Consider the following 15,817-nt stretch of genomic DNA (forward strand, 5'->3'; position numbering starts at 1 on the left):
ACGCACTCGAAGTCTAATTATTCGTCCATCCGTATATGTTAAAAATCACATTATTCTGCAAAACGGAAATGCGAATGTTATCTAGGATGTGACGTAAGCCCGAACAGGAGAGTGGAAAGGTGGCAATGCAGCCTTACAGGCAGCGTTGAGGGACGGAATGATCCTTTCATACAATGCTGCTGCTGGGGCTCTCTGCCAAACACGGAATGCACTGTCAACACAGAAACATGGCTGCCTCTTCAACGGGCAAGGCGAGTAACAGTGATAACGCTAATGCCGGCAGTCTAAACTGTAACGAAGAACCTCTGCCGCAGTCTCGGGAAATGATAAAACCCACCATCGTGGAGCTGACCAAAGAAGTGAGGACGAACATCCTATGCACCGTGGAAGGATGTGGCAAGATTCTCCCCAACACACCTGCGTTGAACATGCATCTGGTTAAGTCGCACAGAATAAAGGTAACTAATTTCTAAATCAGGTTATTCCGATGTGAACTCAACTGCGATGCTAACTTGGCTAATTCGGTTGAGAGAAAACTATCATTAAAAAAAAAAAACGCAAGTCATCCATAACTTCGAATTAGCTAGCACGTATGGTCGTAGTAATGTGTTGCCAATAACGCTGGGACAACATAGTCGAGCTTTGGTAAAAGTTAACTAAGTTTCTTCTTGACTGTTATTTAATTGGTGACTGTTTACTATTAGCGAGTTAGCTATACTGCACCTAGCCGCTTATGTTATCAATTATTGCATTTGTCAAGAGAAATTCGGTGCTTATTGCATTAATAATATACAGATATACCCCTTTAATATTAAATATTAGTTTTTAGCGAGTTGTTAATCTAGGGCAGGGAATTTGGGAGTATCTAAATTGGCTGTGTGTGTGCAAAGCTAGAAATCTATTTGTCGTTGTATGGTTACGGTCTCTCAGGAATACGACCGCACAAACAACGTGCTGTCTATCACGAACACAATACTTAGACTTTGGTCTAAATGTTTAAACCGCCTCAGCTGTACTAACTCCTAGTTCCTCTGTCCTCACTGGACTGGGCACTTCGTGGGACGCAATAATTCACTGTCTCCCAATGAATGAAGTTCCTTGCTGGGAAAGACTGCCTTTGTCCTGCAATAGACTAAGCTCTTTGTTTAAAATAGGTGAATGTTAGAATTTGAATTAGCTCCTAGAAGTAATCCATGCTGGCCCAGCAAGGAGAGCGTTTAAAGGCCTAAAGAAACCACAAGTTTTACTATTTAAATCTGAGTTGCAGTCAGGAGTAGTTTAAAGTTAAGCAATCAGTTTCTAAATGTAATTCAGTTTTTACACCAAAACCTTAAAAGCTGCCGTAAAGCTGGGTGAACTGTGTTTGGTCCATGTTCGTTGCAGTCCATGAATAAAGAGTTATATTGGTCACTGTGTTGGGTTTTCATGGTGCATTCACACTTTCCTCAGAGAGTGCCTGTAAGAGGCACAAAGGAAAGAAAAGAAAGCGAGCAACAAGAAGGCAGCACAGCTTGCCTGTGTTACTTTTAATCCACAGCTATGTGAAACTTCTGTCAGCAGCCGTAATGATATTATGGTTGACATAATGATAAAGTGCATAAAATGCCACAGTTGCTCACTCAGTGCTTCTGCATAGTTGATGGAGCTAGAGTTGGGCTATATCTGTTTATATTTAACAGCACCATAACGTCACTGCATCGCTCCACAGCTGTTTCATCACTGTTTATATTGTTTCCCTATGAAGACTTAAAAATAAAAAAAATTATATATATAGATATAGATATAGATATATATAGATATAGATATATATAGATATAAATTTATTGACTGTGTGCAGTCAGGTCAGTCCATAAAACTCATGAGACTATTCCCATTCTAATCCAGAATTAGCTTGCCTTTCAAACCATATCACTTCCCTTAGCAGAAAGAACAGTTTAGAGACTATTACTTTGATTTACCACTGTATTGGCTAGTCTGTTGGAGAGAAGATTTGACTTTATAATTGATATAAGCTAGCCATAGGACAGACAGTAAATCTGCTTGTTTTCTCTTCTGAGCTACAGCCAATCACAGAGTCGTGACATGACTCAGGCTTCAGCCTACGACCATATGATGACGTTTCAGAGAAGCACAAAATTTGGATTTGCTGTCTACAAAATTTGGCTTTTTAGTTATATTCTTATCACGAAGCAGACAGTGTTTGTTAGCTTTATCTTTTCCACAGCACAAGCACATGAATCTCTTCAATACTATAAATCAGAGACAATTGTATGTACAACAGTCATCCCATGGTGCTTATAGTAAGGTAAAGACCCGACAATATTGGGGGGAAATCAACCTTTATATCATTAGCAATTATATTGTAATTTGAGTTTCTTAAATATAAACATCACTGGATTCAGGCCAACCAACAGCAGGGGAGCTGAGGGAGGTGAGAATAGAGCCGATAAGTTGAATCTGTTTTTCAATAGATTCGACACCACAGTGTCTGCTCCCACCCCCACAACCTCACCTGCAGTCAGCCTGGAATCCAGAGCCACACCATTGTGCCAGCCTCTCTCTTCACATGTTGCCTCCTGTGAGATTCCTGACACCCCTCCCCCACCCATCACCTTCACTCAATACCAGGTTGAGATGCAAATGAGGAGACTTCACTCAGGCAAGTCTGCTGGACCAGACGGAGTGAGTCCCCTTGTCCTCAAGGCCTGTGCCCCCCAGCTGTGTGGAGTCTTTCATAAACTGTTTATGCTGAGTCTGAGTCTGCAGAGGGTCCCGGTGATGTGGAAGACATCATGCCTCGTCCCTGTACCAAAGACGCCTCGTCCCAGTGGCCCCCAGGATTACAGGCCCGTGGCACTGACCTCCCACATCATGAAGACCCTGGAAAGGCTCATCCTGGACCAGCTGCGACCCATAGTAAGACCACATCTGGATCCCCTTCAGTTCGCTTATCAGCCTCGTCTCGGAACAGAGGACGCCATCATCTACCTGCTCAATCGTGTCTACACCCATCTGGACCAGCCGGCGAGCACTGTGAGGGTCATGTTTTTTGACTTTTCCAGTGCTTTCAACACCATCAGGCCGACCCTCCTGGGTGATAAGTTAGCAGCGATGCAGGTGGATGCTTCTCTGGTGTCCTGGATTGTTGATTACCTGACAGGAAGACCACAATATGTACGTCTCCCACAGTGTGTGTCTGACAAGGTGATTAGCAACACAGGGGCACCACAGGGGACTGTCCTCTCCCCCTTCCTCTTCACCCTCTACACCACAGACTTCAGCCACTGCACAGAGACCTGCCATCTTCAGAAGTTTTCTGATGACTCTGCGGTGGTTGGATGCATCAGCAGGGATGATGAGACAGAGTACCGGGCTGTGGTCGACTCCTTTGTCACGTGGTGTGAGCAGAATCATCTGCAGCTCAACGTGGCAAAGACCAAGGAACTGATCGTGGACTTCAGGAAGACCAGGAAACACTTGACCCCTGTTTCAATCCAGGGGGTCAGTGTTGACATTGTGGAGGACTATAAATACCTTGGAGTACACATTGACAATAAACTGGACTGGGCTAAAAACACCACAGCACTTTATAGGAAGGGCCAGAGTCGTCTCTATTTTTTGAGGCGACTGAGGTCCTTCAACATCTGCCAGAAAATGCTCAGGATTTTCTATGAGTCTGTGGTGGCCAGTGCGATCCTCTATGCTGTTGCATGCTGGGGGAGCAGGCTGAGGGTCGCAGATGCCAACAGACTTAATAAACTGATCCGTAAGGCCAGCAATGTTGTGGGGATGGAGCTGGACTCCCTCAAGGTGGTGTCGGAGAGGCGGATGCTGTCCAAGATAAAGACAATGTTGGATAACACCTCCCACCCACTCCATGACATGCTGGTCAGTCACAGGAGCACGTTCAGTGAGAGACTGAGATTACCGAAAAGCACCACTGAACGACACAGGAAATCATTCCTGCCTGTGGCCATCTCCCTGTACAACGCATCCACTTAACACACTGTTTGCTGCTACAACTACACATGTTTCTTTTCCAAATATTTATTTATAAGTGACTTATGTATGTATGTATGTATATATGTGTATATATTGTACTATTCTTAGTTAGCGTATTGTCTGTCTTGTCTTAATGTTGGTTTAAAATGGAGCACTGTAACAAAAAATAATTTCCCCCAGGGATCAATAAAGTATTCTGATTCTGATTCTGATAAACACAGCATGGGAATGTGTGTTTAAGTCTTACATTCACATATTTCTGATCCAAGTATCTGTAATGCATATATCTGTATTTTGTCCTCTGTTAATACTTTGTTGTCATTATCACCCCCAGGATGGTATTGTCAATCCCACGGTCAGAAAGGACATGAAGGGCTCTCAGAAGCTTTACTGCTGTCCTATTGAGGGTTGTCCCAGAGGCCCTAACAGACCTTTCTCCCAGTTCTCCCTGGTTAAGCAAGTAAGCATTTCCTCTGTGAAATGTAATCAGTTATTGTTCTATTTTTAAGAACCACTTGTGCAACTTAAAAAATAACCTTGCATTTTTAATGTAAGCAGTGTTAAATAATTTACTGCATGATTAAGTTGTATACAGTGTCCTGTAGTCTGAACTGAAAGCCTCTGATACAATAGGTTGAGGAAAAAAGAACTGCCTAATGTGAAACACATGTATCAATATGAAATACCATCTTAGCATTTCTACTCTGATTCTTGTAGCACCGCAAAACACAGGGAAAAGCTGCCTTTCTTTCCTAGTTTTGCCTAAATTATACTGTGACCTTTAACTGGGTGAATCACTAGAAAGAAGTAAATGGACATGTGCTTTCCTTTTCAAATTCCATTTGGACATTTTTATTTTAAAGCTATTTTCTGCTTTTGATTCATTTCATTTCAGCACTTCATGAAGATGCATGCAGAAAAGAAACATAAGTGCTCCAAGTGCAACAATGGCTACAGTACAGAGTGGGACTTAAAGAGGCACATAGAAGACTGTGGAAAGACCTACCACTGTACATGTGGCTGCCCCTATGCTAGCAGGGCTGCTCTACTCTCACATATCTACAGGACGGGTCATGAAATTCCAACAGAGCACAGGCATGTACAGGGATAACCCCAACACTTTCATTCATATACTGTATTTTGTTCTCTCCATGCATTTATGATTGTTATCATTTTATCTAATTTATTTATTATTTTGCAGAATTCCCCCAGTAAAAAAGAGAAAGATGGAAAAATTGTTAAGTGGTTCTGAAAAGGTTAAGATCAATGATTCAACCTTCCAGATCATCCCTGCTGCCACAGAGCAGACAGACACTTCTCTCCCTCCTGATACAACCATTACTATCCCAGACTCCCGGAGGAGCCTGCAAAAGTTGCTTTTACCAAAACCCAAGATGGCTTTGGTTAGTGTTCCTGTGATGCAGGTGGCTCATTTGCCTGTACTCCTTCCATCTACAGAAAGTGGGGCTCTGAGGTCTGTAGTGCTTGCTGTAGATAGCCAAGGTTCTGTTAGTGCCCTTCAGCTCCTTCCACAAGCCACAGGAGCAGTGGTACCCCAACTTGATGCTAAAAGTTTGGGTTTCAAGGATAGCATGCCTACTTCCCGCTCTAGCCAGGGGCCTATTAGCACAGGAGTGCAAGTCAATCTGGATCCAGTAGGTGCAGAGGATTCAACCATCAGCATGGCAGCACAGCGAGGAAGGAGCACTTCCACCAACATTCAGACAGACAAATCGTACTTGTCAAAAATGCCCACAGGAGTAGGGGTTGGGGAGGGACTAGGCTTGTGCTCTGTGGGCGAGTCCTCTGTGTCTTCTTGCTCCCAAACAGACATCAGTGTCAGTGCCCAAGTCCTTTTGCCAGTCAGTGTTGAAACCCAAACATTCTTCTCCCGAGCCAAACCCACATCGTCTATTGGAGCTCAAACAGACAGCCAGTGCCTGAGCCAAATTCCCTGCGCATCCTCTTCTGTGCTTCCGTACAAAACCAGGCAGACACAGACATACTTTGCCATGCCACAATCGGAGGAGAAGGCTCAGAACCAGGCTGTCATGTGCTCAGACCTATTTGGCAATGACTCCCTCAGTGTGTCAACCCAAACAACTTTGGACATAGATGACACCCTTTGTGCTGCAGGAAGCACTATATATGAGGACTCAAAATCAGAAGGTGGTATGTGTTTTGGGGTGCAGACGCATGAGCTGAGTGCAAACAACATGGCAGACAACCAGACCCAAACAATGACCTTGTTAAATGACCTGGAAAACATCCTGTCTGACAGTATGTCAGGCCATCAGGTGCTCACAGAGGCTTCTGCAGGCTGTGGGTCAAGTCTCAGCTCTGTTCAAGAGCAACATAACGGCATCGACTTTGATTTTGAAGAATTCCTCAATGCTGTGCACATCCAGACACAGACCGAGGAGAGTGAGCTGGGAGGACTGGGTGGTGACACGCCAATGGAGTCTCTAGACATTCAGACACAGACAGACTTCCTACTGATGGATGATCTGGACCAAAGTGAGGGACCAAGCCGAACCCAAGCCAGCGACTTGGAGCTATTTGATACTCAAACTCAGACTGACCTCAATTTTCTGCTGAATGCCGGAAGCCACATGCCCCTGAGCAGCATCTTGCGACATTCAAGCTTTTCTATGAGCACAGAGTCATCAGACACAGAAACACAAACAGATCTCCCTTCATTTGCCACGAGTCTCTCTGCTCAGACTCCTGTCACTCAAGGAGAGAATGCAAGACTGCTGAACAGCACAGAGACACAGACTGTGACCAGCCAAGCAGAAGGCCTAGGAAACCTGTTCCTGACCAGCAACGAAACCCAAACTGTCATGGATGACTTCCTGTCAGCGGACTTGGCGTGGAACATGGAGTCCCATTTCAGCTCTGTGGAAACCCAGACATGTGAAGAACTTTGTGCTCTGTTTCAGCATTCTGAGAAACCCAACAGCTGAAGCTTCCCATGCCTTTGCAATAAAGGTTTCTGATATCTGCCTCTTCCTATAAGAGGAAATGGTTTATGCTGTCCTCTGGCAAATCAAACCATAGTCTTAGCAGCAAGAAGTCTGCAGATATGTTCTCAACCATTCCACTGGGGGCATAATGTCCAGAGCCCTTCCTGGTGTCTATCCTGACAGCATTGCTGCACTTTATTAGCCCAGTGGGCATGACCCATGAGCTCCCGTGACAGTTTACATATTTATTTGCACATAAGGTAACATTGTACGTGTCTTGTCTAAAATGCAAGCTTACTTGTATATTTCAGTGCGTAGCCACTGTGACTGGTCACTGTTTGGTCTTAAGAAGTTGTAAAAACATTTAACATTACATAAAGTTTATCTCTGCACTTAAAAGGGATGACATACATACCTATATATGGCTGTCATGAAAGGCTTGTAAAATTGCTACCTTGTATGACAGCTTTCAAATATAGATGTACTGCTGTAAAACAATCTCATCTCAGCTGTACAGTATACAATATTGTACGTTTAGTTTACATACGTATGCAATGCGCATGAAGCCTTTAAGCAGCACAACATAAAATATTGATTCTGCACATGTGCATCTGAATGCTGCATCTTCAATGTTACCTTGTCAGTGGCAACAAGACTGTAAACTCTGACATTGCAGGCAGCTGAAAACATGACAAGTGAGATTTTTTTTTTTTTTCAAAGTAAAGGCTTTGCATTGCTCAAAGCAGAAGATGTGTTGTTGAAATATAACCTGGCACAAAGTAAAAAAACAATGTTTGTCCCGTGTTGCGCACCTTGCATTAAAATGTGGTTGTGAAGTCTGATGTTTTGTAAACACTTTTTGTGTCAAGGCCTCTAGTTAAGACTTAAGTCAGTAAGCAGGCTAGGCTGTCATCGTCTTTAACTTATTCATTAGCTGGATGTAAGTGTATACATTAGCAGTACACTGCTGAAGTGATCCAGTAATGTTACCGTACACAAAAACAGTGGATTAGAGCTAGGATTAGCACAGATTAACACAGTGTTTTGTTTTGTTCTTTTAACTTAAAGGACTTACACTTTAGACCCAATTTCCCACACTAATTTTTTTCAAATCACTAAATGTAACTTTTTTTCCACCCCCACTTTTCTTTTTTGTTATATTGTGACCTCAGTTACCTCATAGGCACCACATAGACTGTTCTACATGAGACCACAGAGCTATAGGCCTTGTTTATTTTCCATTTTTGTTGTGTTGGTGCCTTAACCCAAGTATTAACTTGAGTTCTGTTACAGATCATTTGCTGCTTCAAAGTCATGTTTATACTAGAATACCATGATGAATAAACAATGAAAAATATCTGAATCCTTTCAGTCTTTGTTTTGCATGTTTTATCTGTTTAGTATTGATGTTTTTATTGTGATTGCATGCAATGTGAGAATGCCTCTGCTCCATGTTTATGGAAAGATTTATGCTGTGTCACATGAAAATATTCCTTTGCAGCATTTGATTGAAAATAATTACTTTGATTCCATTACATCTTAAATGAATAGTGTTTAATGTCATTACACTTTATGGATGTTTATTAAAACTGAAGAATGTACACAATAATGACTCTGTGCCCAGACATATTATGCTTTTTTTTTTTTTTTTCTCCCACTATTCCCAGTTGGTTTATGGATTATTTCTCTATTTTAGGAAGGTTCACGCCTATAAAGTCTGAGCATGTTTTGTTTTAAAGCAGTAATTCCAACTTTTAATTCCTAAATTCTAATACAATAGAGCTGTTTCCTTGCAGGTTTAGTGGAATGGGGGAAAATGCCTATATTTGAATGGGTAGAAGCTATGTCACTTTCTGGTGTCTGTTACAGTGCTTTACTTTCTCTTTGTAGGGAGTGCATGCAGATATTTTTCCAGCACAAAATATTTGTTTTTGCAGAATTTATTTGATTTTTCTGTTGCCTAAATGTGTCGACTTAATGGCTGCCTTTAATTATTGTTCAAGATACATTATAGATGTTGTTAATAAACTGCTGGCAAGTGTTGATTGTGTTCATTTTTATTTTTTTCCCAAAACAAAAATAGGAAAGTAGTTGCTGAAAGATGGACAAACATGATCAATATTTGTTTTTTTTTTTGTTTTTTTTTTAAAAAGGTTATAAGTGGGTCATACATGTTTTATTCATGTGATCTTGAGTTCAGTATTACAATTGCACACATTATGTCATCGTCTCTTAAGATTTGGTTGTGCGAAACAAATTTTGCACCATTAGTTTTTTCTAAAACAAAAAACCTTTATAATATTGTACCTTTTTTCTTCTTCTGATGCAGTTACAACCTGCCCAGTATAAACCTACTAAATCCAGGCCTGTGCATTTATTTTACATCTGTGTAGGTAGGGAAAAGAATTAGAGCAATACAGATAAATGTAATAAGGTAACAAAATTGCCACAGCTTAAACAGTATTATAACAACTGACTGAAAACAGGTCATGAGTCATGTTGACCCTGGAAACCAACATGACCCTTGGCATTTTCAGAAAGAACCTTGGCCACCCATAATCCATAACCATTACCAATCCCTTGTTTACTAATATAAAAGTTAAACTGTATTAAGCAGATGCAGTAGTTTGGCCACAGTTTATATTATGAGAAACAAGCTGCGGTGCAATGTTAAAGTTCTGACCAAGTTGTAGTCTGCTTAAATTCAAAAATATTAGCGACCACCAGTGCCACTATTATGCCAGGCCGAATTTCTTCTTCCAGCTAACTGTATTTTAATGGTATGTGATGAGTGAGGCTGACAGACAGGATGCCCTTTATAATGAAAGATGTTGCCTTTACTGCATACTTAAATATTCAAGTGACAGATTTTTATTTCACATGCCTCGTTCAGCTTAAAAGTGAAGTGAGGCAGAGAAGAGGCAGCTCGGGTGCATTTGTGAGAGACTTTAGTCCTCAGTGCATTGAGTCAGGTTTGGAAGACATTGTATTTAATACCTCTTGGTATCAAAACATTGTGTGGGTTTTGCCAAAATGTCTGGTACTTGGAGGTCAGCGCTGCAGAGAAAGTGGAAATATCTGAATTACTAGCAGTGTCCACTCTAGTTCCCCTTGTTCCACGCTGCTTGTCTAAAAGGAAACCGTTTTTCTCTGAGGTTTGTTTCTCTGGAGTCTTCTTGTCTCTACAGAGATGACCACTGGCCTTGGCAATCAGGTGAGGTGGGTTAATAGGTGGTAGAAATGTGAAGTTTTTAATGGGAACCACTCTGTTATTGGGACGATGACTATGTTTCCAAGGCTTAGCAGGCTTGTTCTCTGGCACAGAATATTTTGAAGACAGATGGTGAAGCTGAGAAAGTGTCTCTTTATCCATCCCTCTCTCGTATATCTTTTCTTCCAGTAAGAGATGTGTCGGATTTCTCTGCATGGCTTTAAGGAAAGGACATTCTGCAGCATCTGTCTGTTGAGCTGCCATAGCAGTTTGACTCCAAGATCCTGTGTGCTGATTTACTGACACAAACTTCTTAAAATTATCCAGGCCTGCATGAGACTCACAGTGCTGCTCTGTAATGCTGGCTGAGCTGTCTCCATTAGAAGGCACTGGGTCATCAGATGAAGGAGTTCCATTGTCAGCCTCCTTATGCTCTGGTTTCTTGTATGTGTTTGAAGTCAAAAGTATGCAGCTCAGGGGAACAACTCTGGCCCAACCACAAACCTGTTGCAAAACCAAGTTTTTTTTGTTAAGTTCGGATATGTTTAAAGCTAAAAATCACAAAGTAAAAATACTTATTGAACCAAGTAAGAAACATGCAAATAGAAGGAAAGCAGTAAAAGCACAGATGTGATTAATAATACGTGAATGAAGATTTAGTCCGATTCTGTCCATCATTATAAAATGTGACCATATTTTTTGCATTTTGCATATTTGTCATACTTAGATGCTTCAGATAATCAATACTAATATCAGAAAGGGTCATTAATTGTTAAGTGATGATTTTTTTTAAAGAAAAATAGGTATCCAAATCACCCTCACTCTATGTGAAAAAGTAATTGACTCCTAAACCTATTAACTGACTGTGCCACCCTTGGCATCAGGAAATGAGTCTTTCACATCGCTGTGAAGGAATTTTGATCCAGTCGTATTTACAGAATTGTTTTAATTCAGCCACACTGAAACGTTTTCAGGGATCAATGGTCATGTCAACATATCCCAATCTCATTTAAGACTCACTAGGCCACTATGAAACCTTCATTTTGTTTTTGTTTTTTTAAAACATTCTGAGGGGGACTTGCTGGTGTGTTTCAGCTCGTCGTACCCAGATCGTCACATTACCACCACCATGTTTAACTGCTAATATGATGTTCTTTTTATAAAACTCTGTGTTAGATTTACATCAGATGTAATGGAATGCGAACTTTCCACTCTACAAAATATTTTCCCAAAACTTCTGGGAATCATTGACATGTTTTCTGGCAAATTTGAGGAGAGCCTTTATATTCTTTTTGTTCAGGAGTGATTTTCTACTTGGACCTCTCTCGTGGATGTCTTTTTTCCCCCACTCTCTTTGTTGTTGTTGAATCATGAACTCTGATCTTAACCTTGGCAAGTGAGGCCTGCAGTTCTTTAGATGTTGTTCTGAGTTCTTTTATGACCTTCTACATGAGTCATCGACGGGCTGTGGAAGTAAATTTGGTAGTCCGTCACTAGTGGGAAGATTCAGTACTGTTCCAAGTTTTCTCCATTTATGGAAACTGGCTCTCACTGTCTTTCACTGCACTCCCAAAGCCTTAGAAATGATTTTGCAACTCTTTCCAGACTGGCTTTGATAGATTTCATAGATAGATGACTTTGATAGATTGGAGCAGATAGAAATGGATAGCCCTTTTCCCTTAATGAATTAATAATTGTTTAAAAATTGCATTTTCTATTTACTAGGGTTATCATTGACTAATATTACAATTTGATTATCTGAAACACATAAGTGTAAAAAAACACAAAAAAAAAATAAGAATTAGGGAAGGCGCCTAAATACTTGTTCAATTTATCACTGAGTCCAAACTGTGACATAGAAGACACTTACTTAAAAACAAAATTGCAACTACATATAGGTAACAAATTAAGAGAGGTACAGTAACAGGATATTGGATCACTTACAGCATCCTCCCAACCAGAGTAACAATGGAACTCATTTAGCTCCTTCTCATTCAAGAAGTTCTCCTCGCTGGTATCTAAAAGGCTTTCAACAAGTCTCCTTTCTGCTATTTCGTGCTCGCCAGCTGCGTTCTCCGGTGCTGACAGCTCCCCGTCTGCTCTGTCCACAGCTGTACGATCCCTTTCTTGCGAGGTCATGATGTAGTTAGGTCCTTTGACTCATGGTGAGATCTCGAAAGGGTCATAGAAAACAGAATTCCCTTAATTACTTAAAAATGCATCTTGAGTAGCACTTTTAGTGTAAATATGATCAACTTAACAAACCTACCGCTGATTTTGCTTACCAAAATAAAGCAAACTGGATTATTAAACGAGGAAATTAAGAAATACATGAATAATATTTGTTGCTACTCACAAACAACTTCTGCTGTGTGCTATCTGTCGTGGTGGCGACTTTTTTATTTCCCGATTGAGAGTTTTGTAGGACAAAAGCGGAAGAAACGGTGAATGCCTTTAGAGACCAACTGCAACGCCGTCGTCATGGTGACACTTAAAAGCCCGTACCGTCAAGAGAAAGGGGGAGGGGTTCCTGCGCTCCTGCTGCATTCTACTACCGACACATTACTGTCCTATATCTGTATTAAGTATAAAAAAATCAACACAATAGCTTCTTTTTTTTACACGGGAACGCTTGATAATCTAGTTATGCACACAATATCTGGATGTACCAGACTGAAGACAAAAGCACATAACTGTTTTTGATGCACCTAAATTATTTATTTCATGCGGTTTGTTTTCAATGTCACAGCGTTCAAACGGGGAAGTAAACCAGCTGAAAACTTGTGAAGAAGGAAACCATTTTGGTCAGTTAAACGCGCATCTCTGCACGTAAATGTAGATGAGACGTCAACCTCTGCCCCGGGAAGAGATCAGCTGTGAGAGAACACGCATGAATTTCCCCACATTCAAGTGGAAACGAGGAGATATTTGATGTGAAGAGGAAGGAATTTGGTTTTTTTTTTGTTGTTGTTGTTTTTTGAGCAAACAGCTCTCCATATTTATTTTATGATGGATTTTTGGTTTTTAGTTTTTTAAAGAAGCATCTGCAAGAGGAGAGTCGCGCTAATTGCGGAAAGCAACAACACTTTGGTTTATTGGTCCAAGGCTGCAGAGTGTCAGCTTCTGACGCAGGCAGAGCACCTATCCTCGAGTTGCACACTAACACCTGACGGCTCCATCTCTTGCATCGCCGGTTTTTCTCCATAACGACTACTCCGGCTCTGCAGTTCAGGGACTCCAACGTTTTATGGAAGCGGGGTCTGCGCACCCTGTCGCGGTCATGCTCCCCCCAAAGAACTGCCTGCCGAGGAACTACAGCTGCATAGCTGGACTATTCGGGAGTCTTGCAGCGGCAAATCCGAGGCTTGAAGATGGGGAGGATTTTGACATGGTGAACGCCACTTGTGAGCCTATCGAGAGCGCAGTGGTGAATGAGAGGCCAAGGGGCAGGGAGATTTCCCTGAAGCCCCCACAGAGCCCTAATCTGCGTCGGAGGTGCACGTCTTTGCCTACACCTACAGAGAGAGCAAAGTTAGAGATCGCCCGCAGCAGAAGCCCAACCATTAAGAAAAAAGTCCGCTTCGCGGACTCCCTGGGCCTGGAGCTCATTTCAGTGAAGCATTTCGACGACACAGATGTTCCCGAGGTGCCTGAGCGCATAATGGCAAAATTACCCAAGGGACCCCTTCACCTTCATCACTTGGAAACAAAATTCCCCCGGGCTCCTGCGCAGTCTGTGTTCATGGAATTGCAGTTCACCAACCCAGGCACATTACCCGGCTTCGAGCAGAAAGTTAGGGAGGTAAATGTCCTGTTGGAGACCGTGGAGGCAGACGAATTCAGCCTCTCCGGCTTCGTGCGCGTGTTGAATCTGGCTTTCGAAAAGAGCGTCTCTTTGCGCTATTCCCTAAACAACTGGATAACCTTTATGGACAGTTTGGCGTCCTATGTTCCTAACTCGAGCGACGGTGACACCGACAAGTTCTGTTTCAAGATAGTTATGCCCACATACCCAGACAACGGAGGAACATTGCAATTTGCAATTAAGTACTGTGTCGGCGGGCAAGAGTTTTGGGACAATAATAACGGCAACAACTACAAAGTCCGTCGTCACCGGTTCAAGATGTCTCCACCTCGGGAATGGGAAAACGGATGGATTCATTTTATCTGAGCTTTGACGTATGCAGTGACACGCTTGCGCCATTTGAGCGCAATTTATCCCCGGGTACCTTATAAGCCTGTAAAACAAAAGATTCAAATTATTATTATTCCGTCATTGTCAGCTGTATACATTCCGTGACAGAGAAAATATTTTACCACGATATTTCAAACAGTGACCCTGTGGTGGCGACGCACCGGGGGTTGAAATGGCCTGCTGTTTAAGCCTGATAGGCTTCCCGGTGTGGGATGCTGTTCGATATGTTGCCTTGATGTCAGATGTCAGGGCTCTGTACAGCTTGGTGCCCTTTGGGAGGGCATGTTCTCGTTATGTAATATAAAAACACGCGCCACGGAGAACGTGCCGGGTAATGCCAATTTCAGGCATCACTACTCATTTCAAGATGCTGTAACTGTCAGTTTGCATGTGTGCAAACATCGACTCAAAAGCAAAAAGAAAGCATTTTAGCTGATGGTAGCATACGCCCCTGGTCATCACCTGCAGACTGGGGTAAACATGTCTTATCCCCCCCGCCCCCCCTAAAAGATGGAGATATAAGGTGGTTATTTAATTTAGATATTCAACTTATTATTTCCTACTATCACGCCATTTAAATGCCTTATTCTAAGCCATGATGTAGGGAGTTGTTGATTTGTGTTGTACAGTATTATCTTCATTGGGCTTGAATGGAGTTAAATGCATTAGATGTTTAACGTCATTAAATTTACAATGTAAAACAATCCAGGGACATCATACTTAACCATACAAAAATCTGCCTCTTAGCAATACATTTGTAGCCTATTCAACATAAATTATTTTACGTTTTGCATATTTAAATTATGAAGAATAAGCTGGTTTGACAAAGTTCAAAGACAATGAAGTAATGTTAAATATCTCTCTCTCTCTCTCTCTCTGTATATATATATATATATATATATATATATATATATATATATATATATATATATATGGAATTTAAGAATTCTTTATAAATATAACTATAAAGAACAGGTTTTTCAGGACTCCTATTCTTTATTCTTTACAATAATTTCTTGTTTTATCTGAATGAAATCCTCCAGCATAGCTTTTATCACAAGGAAAATGTCTGAAGTAGCTGTTTGAAAGGTTAAGTTTACCTCTGATTACCTGTGGACCTTTTTTGTTTCTTCTCTTCTTCAGGTTGACTGCTAAAGAACAGATCTTATTTTCACAACAATTATTTTTTAACTAATATATTTAAAGAAAAGCGTCTTATTGTACATGTACAGCCTTGAAACAAAAATATCTAAGATTCTTGACAACACTGCTTAACTATATTTTTCACAGAGCAGGTCTGTCTATAGTCCAAGTAGCTATCACACAGGTGGCTGTGTTTAAATATCTTTAGCTGCTTTAAATGTACACGATAGTCATCTGTGCAAGAATAGTGCTGCTCCTCACACTTCTTATACTTTATGTAAACGGATTGACTGTCTTTCG

At 41.4% G+C, this 15,817-nt stretch overlaps 3 protein-coding genes across 3 annotated transcripts; 2 read left to right on the top strand and 1 right to left on the bottom strand.

Annotated features, from left to right (window-relative positions):
• The first annotated feature begins 3 nt into the window (after window positions 1–3).
• atmin (ATM interactor) lies at window positions 4–9,011 on the top strand. Its single transcript, XM_085268378.1, has 4 exons — window positions 4–458; window positions 4,337–4,462; window positions 4,898–5,097; window positions 5,204–9,011. The coding sequence occupies exons 1-4, from the start codon at window positions 174–176 to the stop codon at window positions 6,966–6,968; spliced, it is 2,376 nt and encodes a 791-aa protein (XP_085124504.1). The 5' UTR covers window positions 4–173; the 3' UTR covers window positions 6,969–9,011.
• On the bottom strand, window positions 9,010–12,683 carry lg1h16orf46 (linkage group 1 C16orf46 homolog). Its single transcript, XM_085268388.1, has 3 exons — window positions 12,536–12,683; window positions 12,124–12,351; window positions 9,010–10,683 (listed from the first exon to the last, which is right to left on the bottom strand). The coding sequence occupies exons 2-3, from the start codon at window positions 12,316–12,318 to the stop codon at window positions 9,937–9,939; spliced, it is 942 nt and encodes a 313-aa protein (XP_085124514.1). The 5' UTR covers window positions 12,319–12,351; window positions 12,536–12,683; the 3' UTR covers window positions 9,010–9,936.
• Window positions 12,684–12,942: 259 nt separating this feature from the next.
• On the top strand, window positions 12,943–15,246 carry LOC146583202 (protein phosphatase 1 regulatory subunit 3E). The gene has a single exon (XM_085268399.1). It carries the CDS (start codon window positions 13,427–13,429, stop codon window positions 14,348–14,350), a length of 924 nt encoding a protein of 307 aa, XP_085124525.1. The 5' UTR covers window positions 12,943–13,426; the 3' UTR covers window positions 14,351–15,246.
• The last annotated feature ends 571 nt before the right edge of the window (window positions 15,247–15,817 follow it).

This window comes from Mchenga conophoros, linkage group LG1 (assembly GCF_057382185.1).
Source record: "Mchenga conophoros isolate Kocher_MC1m ecotype Shallow Benthic linkage group LG1, M_conophoros_male_GT1.1, whole genome shotgun sequence".
Classification (NCBI taxonomy): Eukaryota; Metazoa; Chordata; class Actinopteri; order Cichliformes; family Cichlidae; genus Mchenga; species Mchenga conophoros.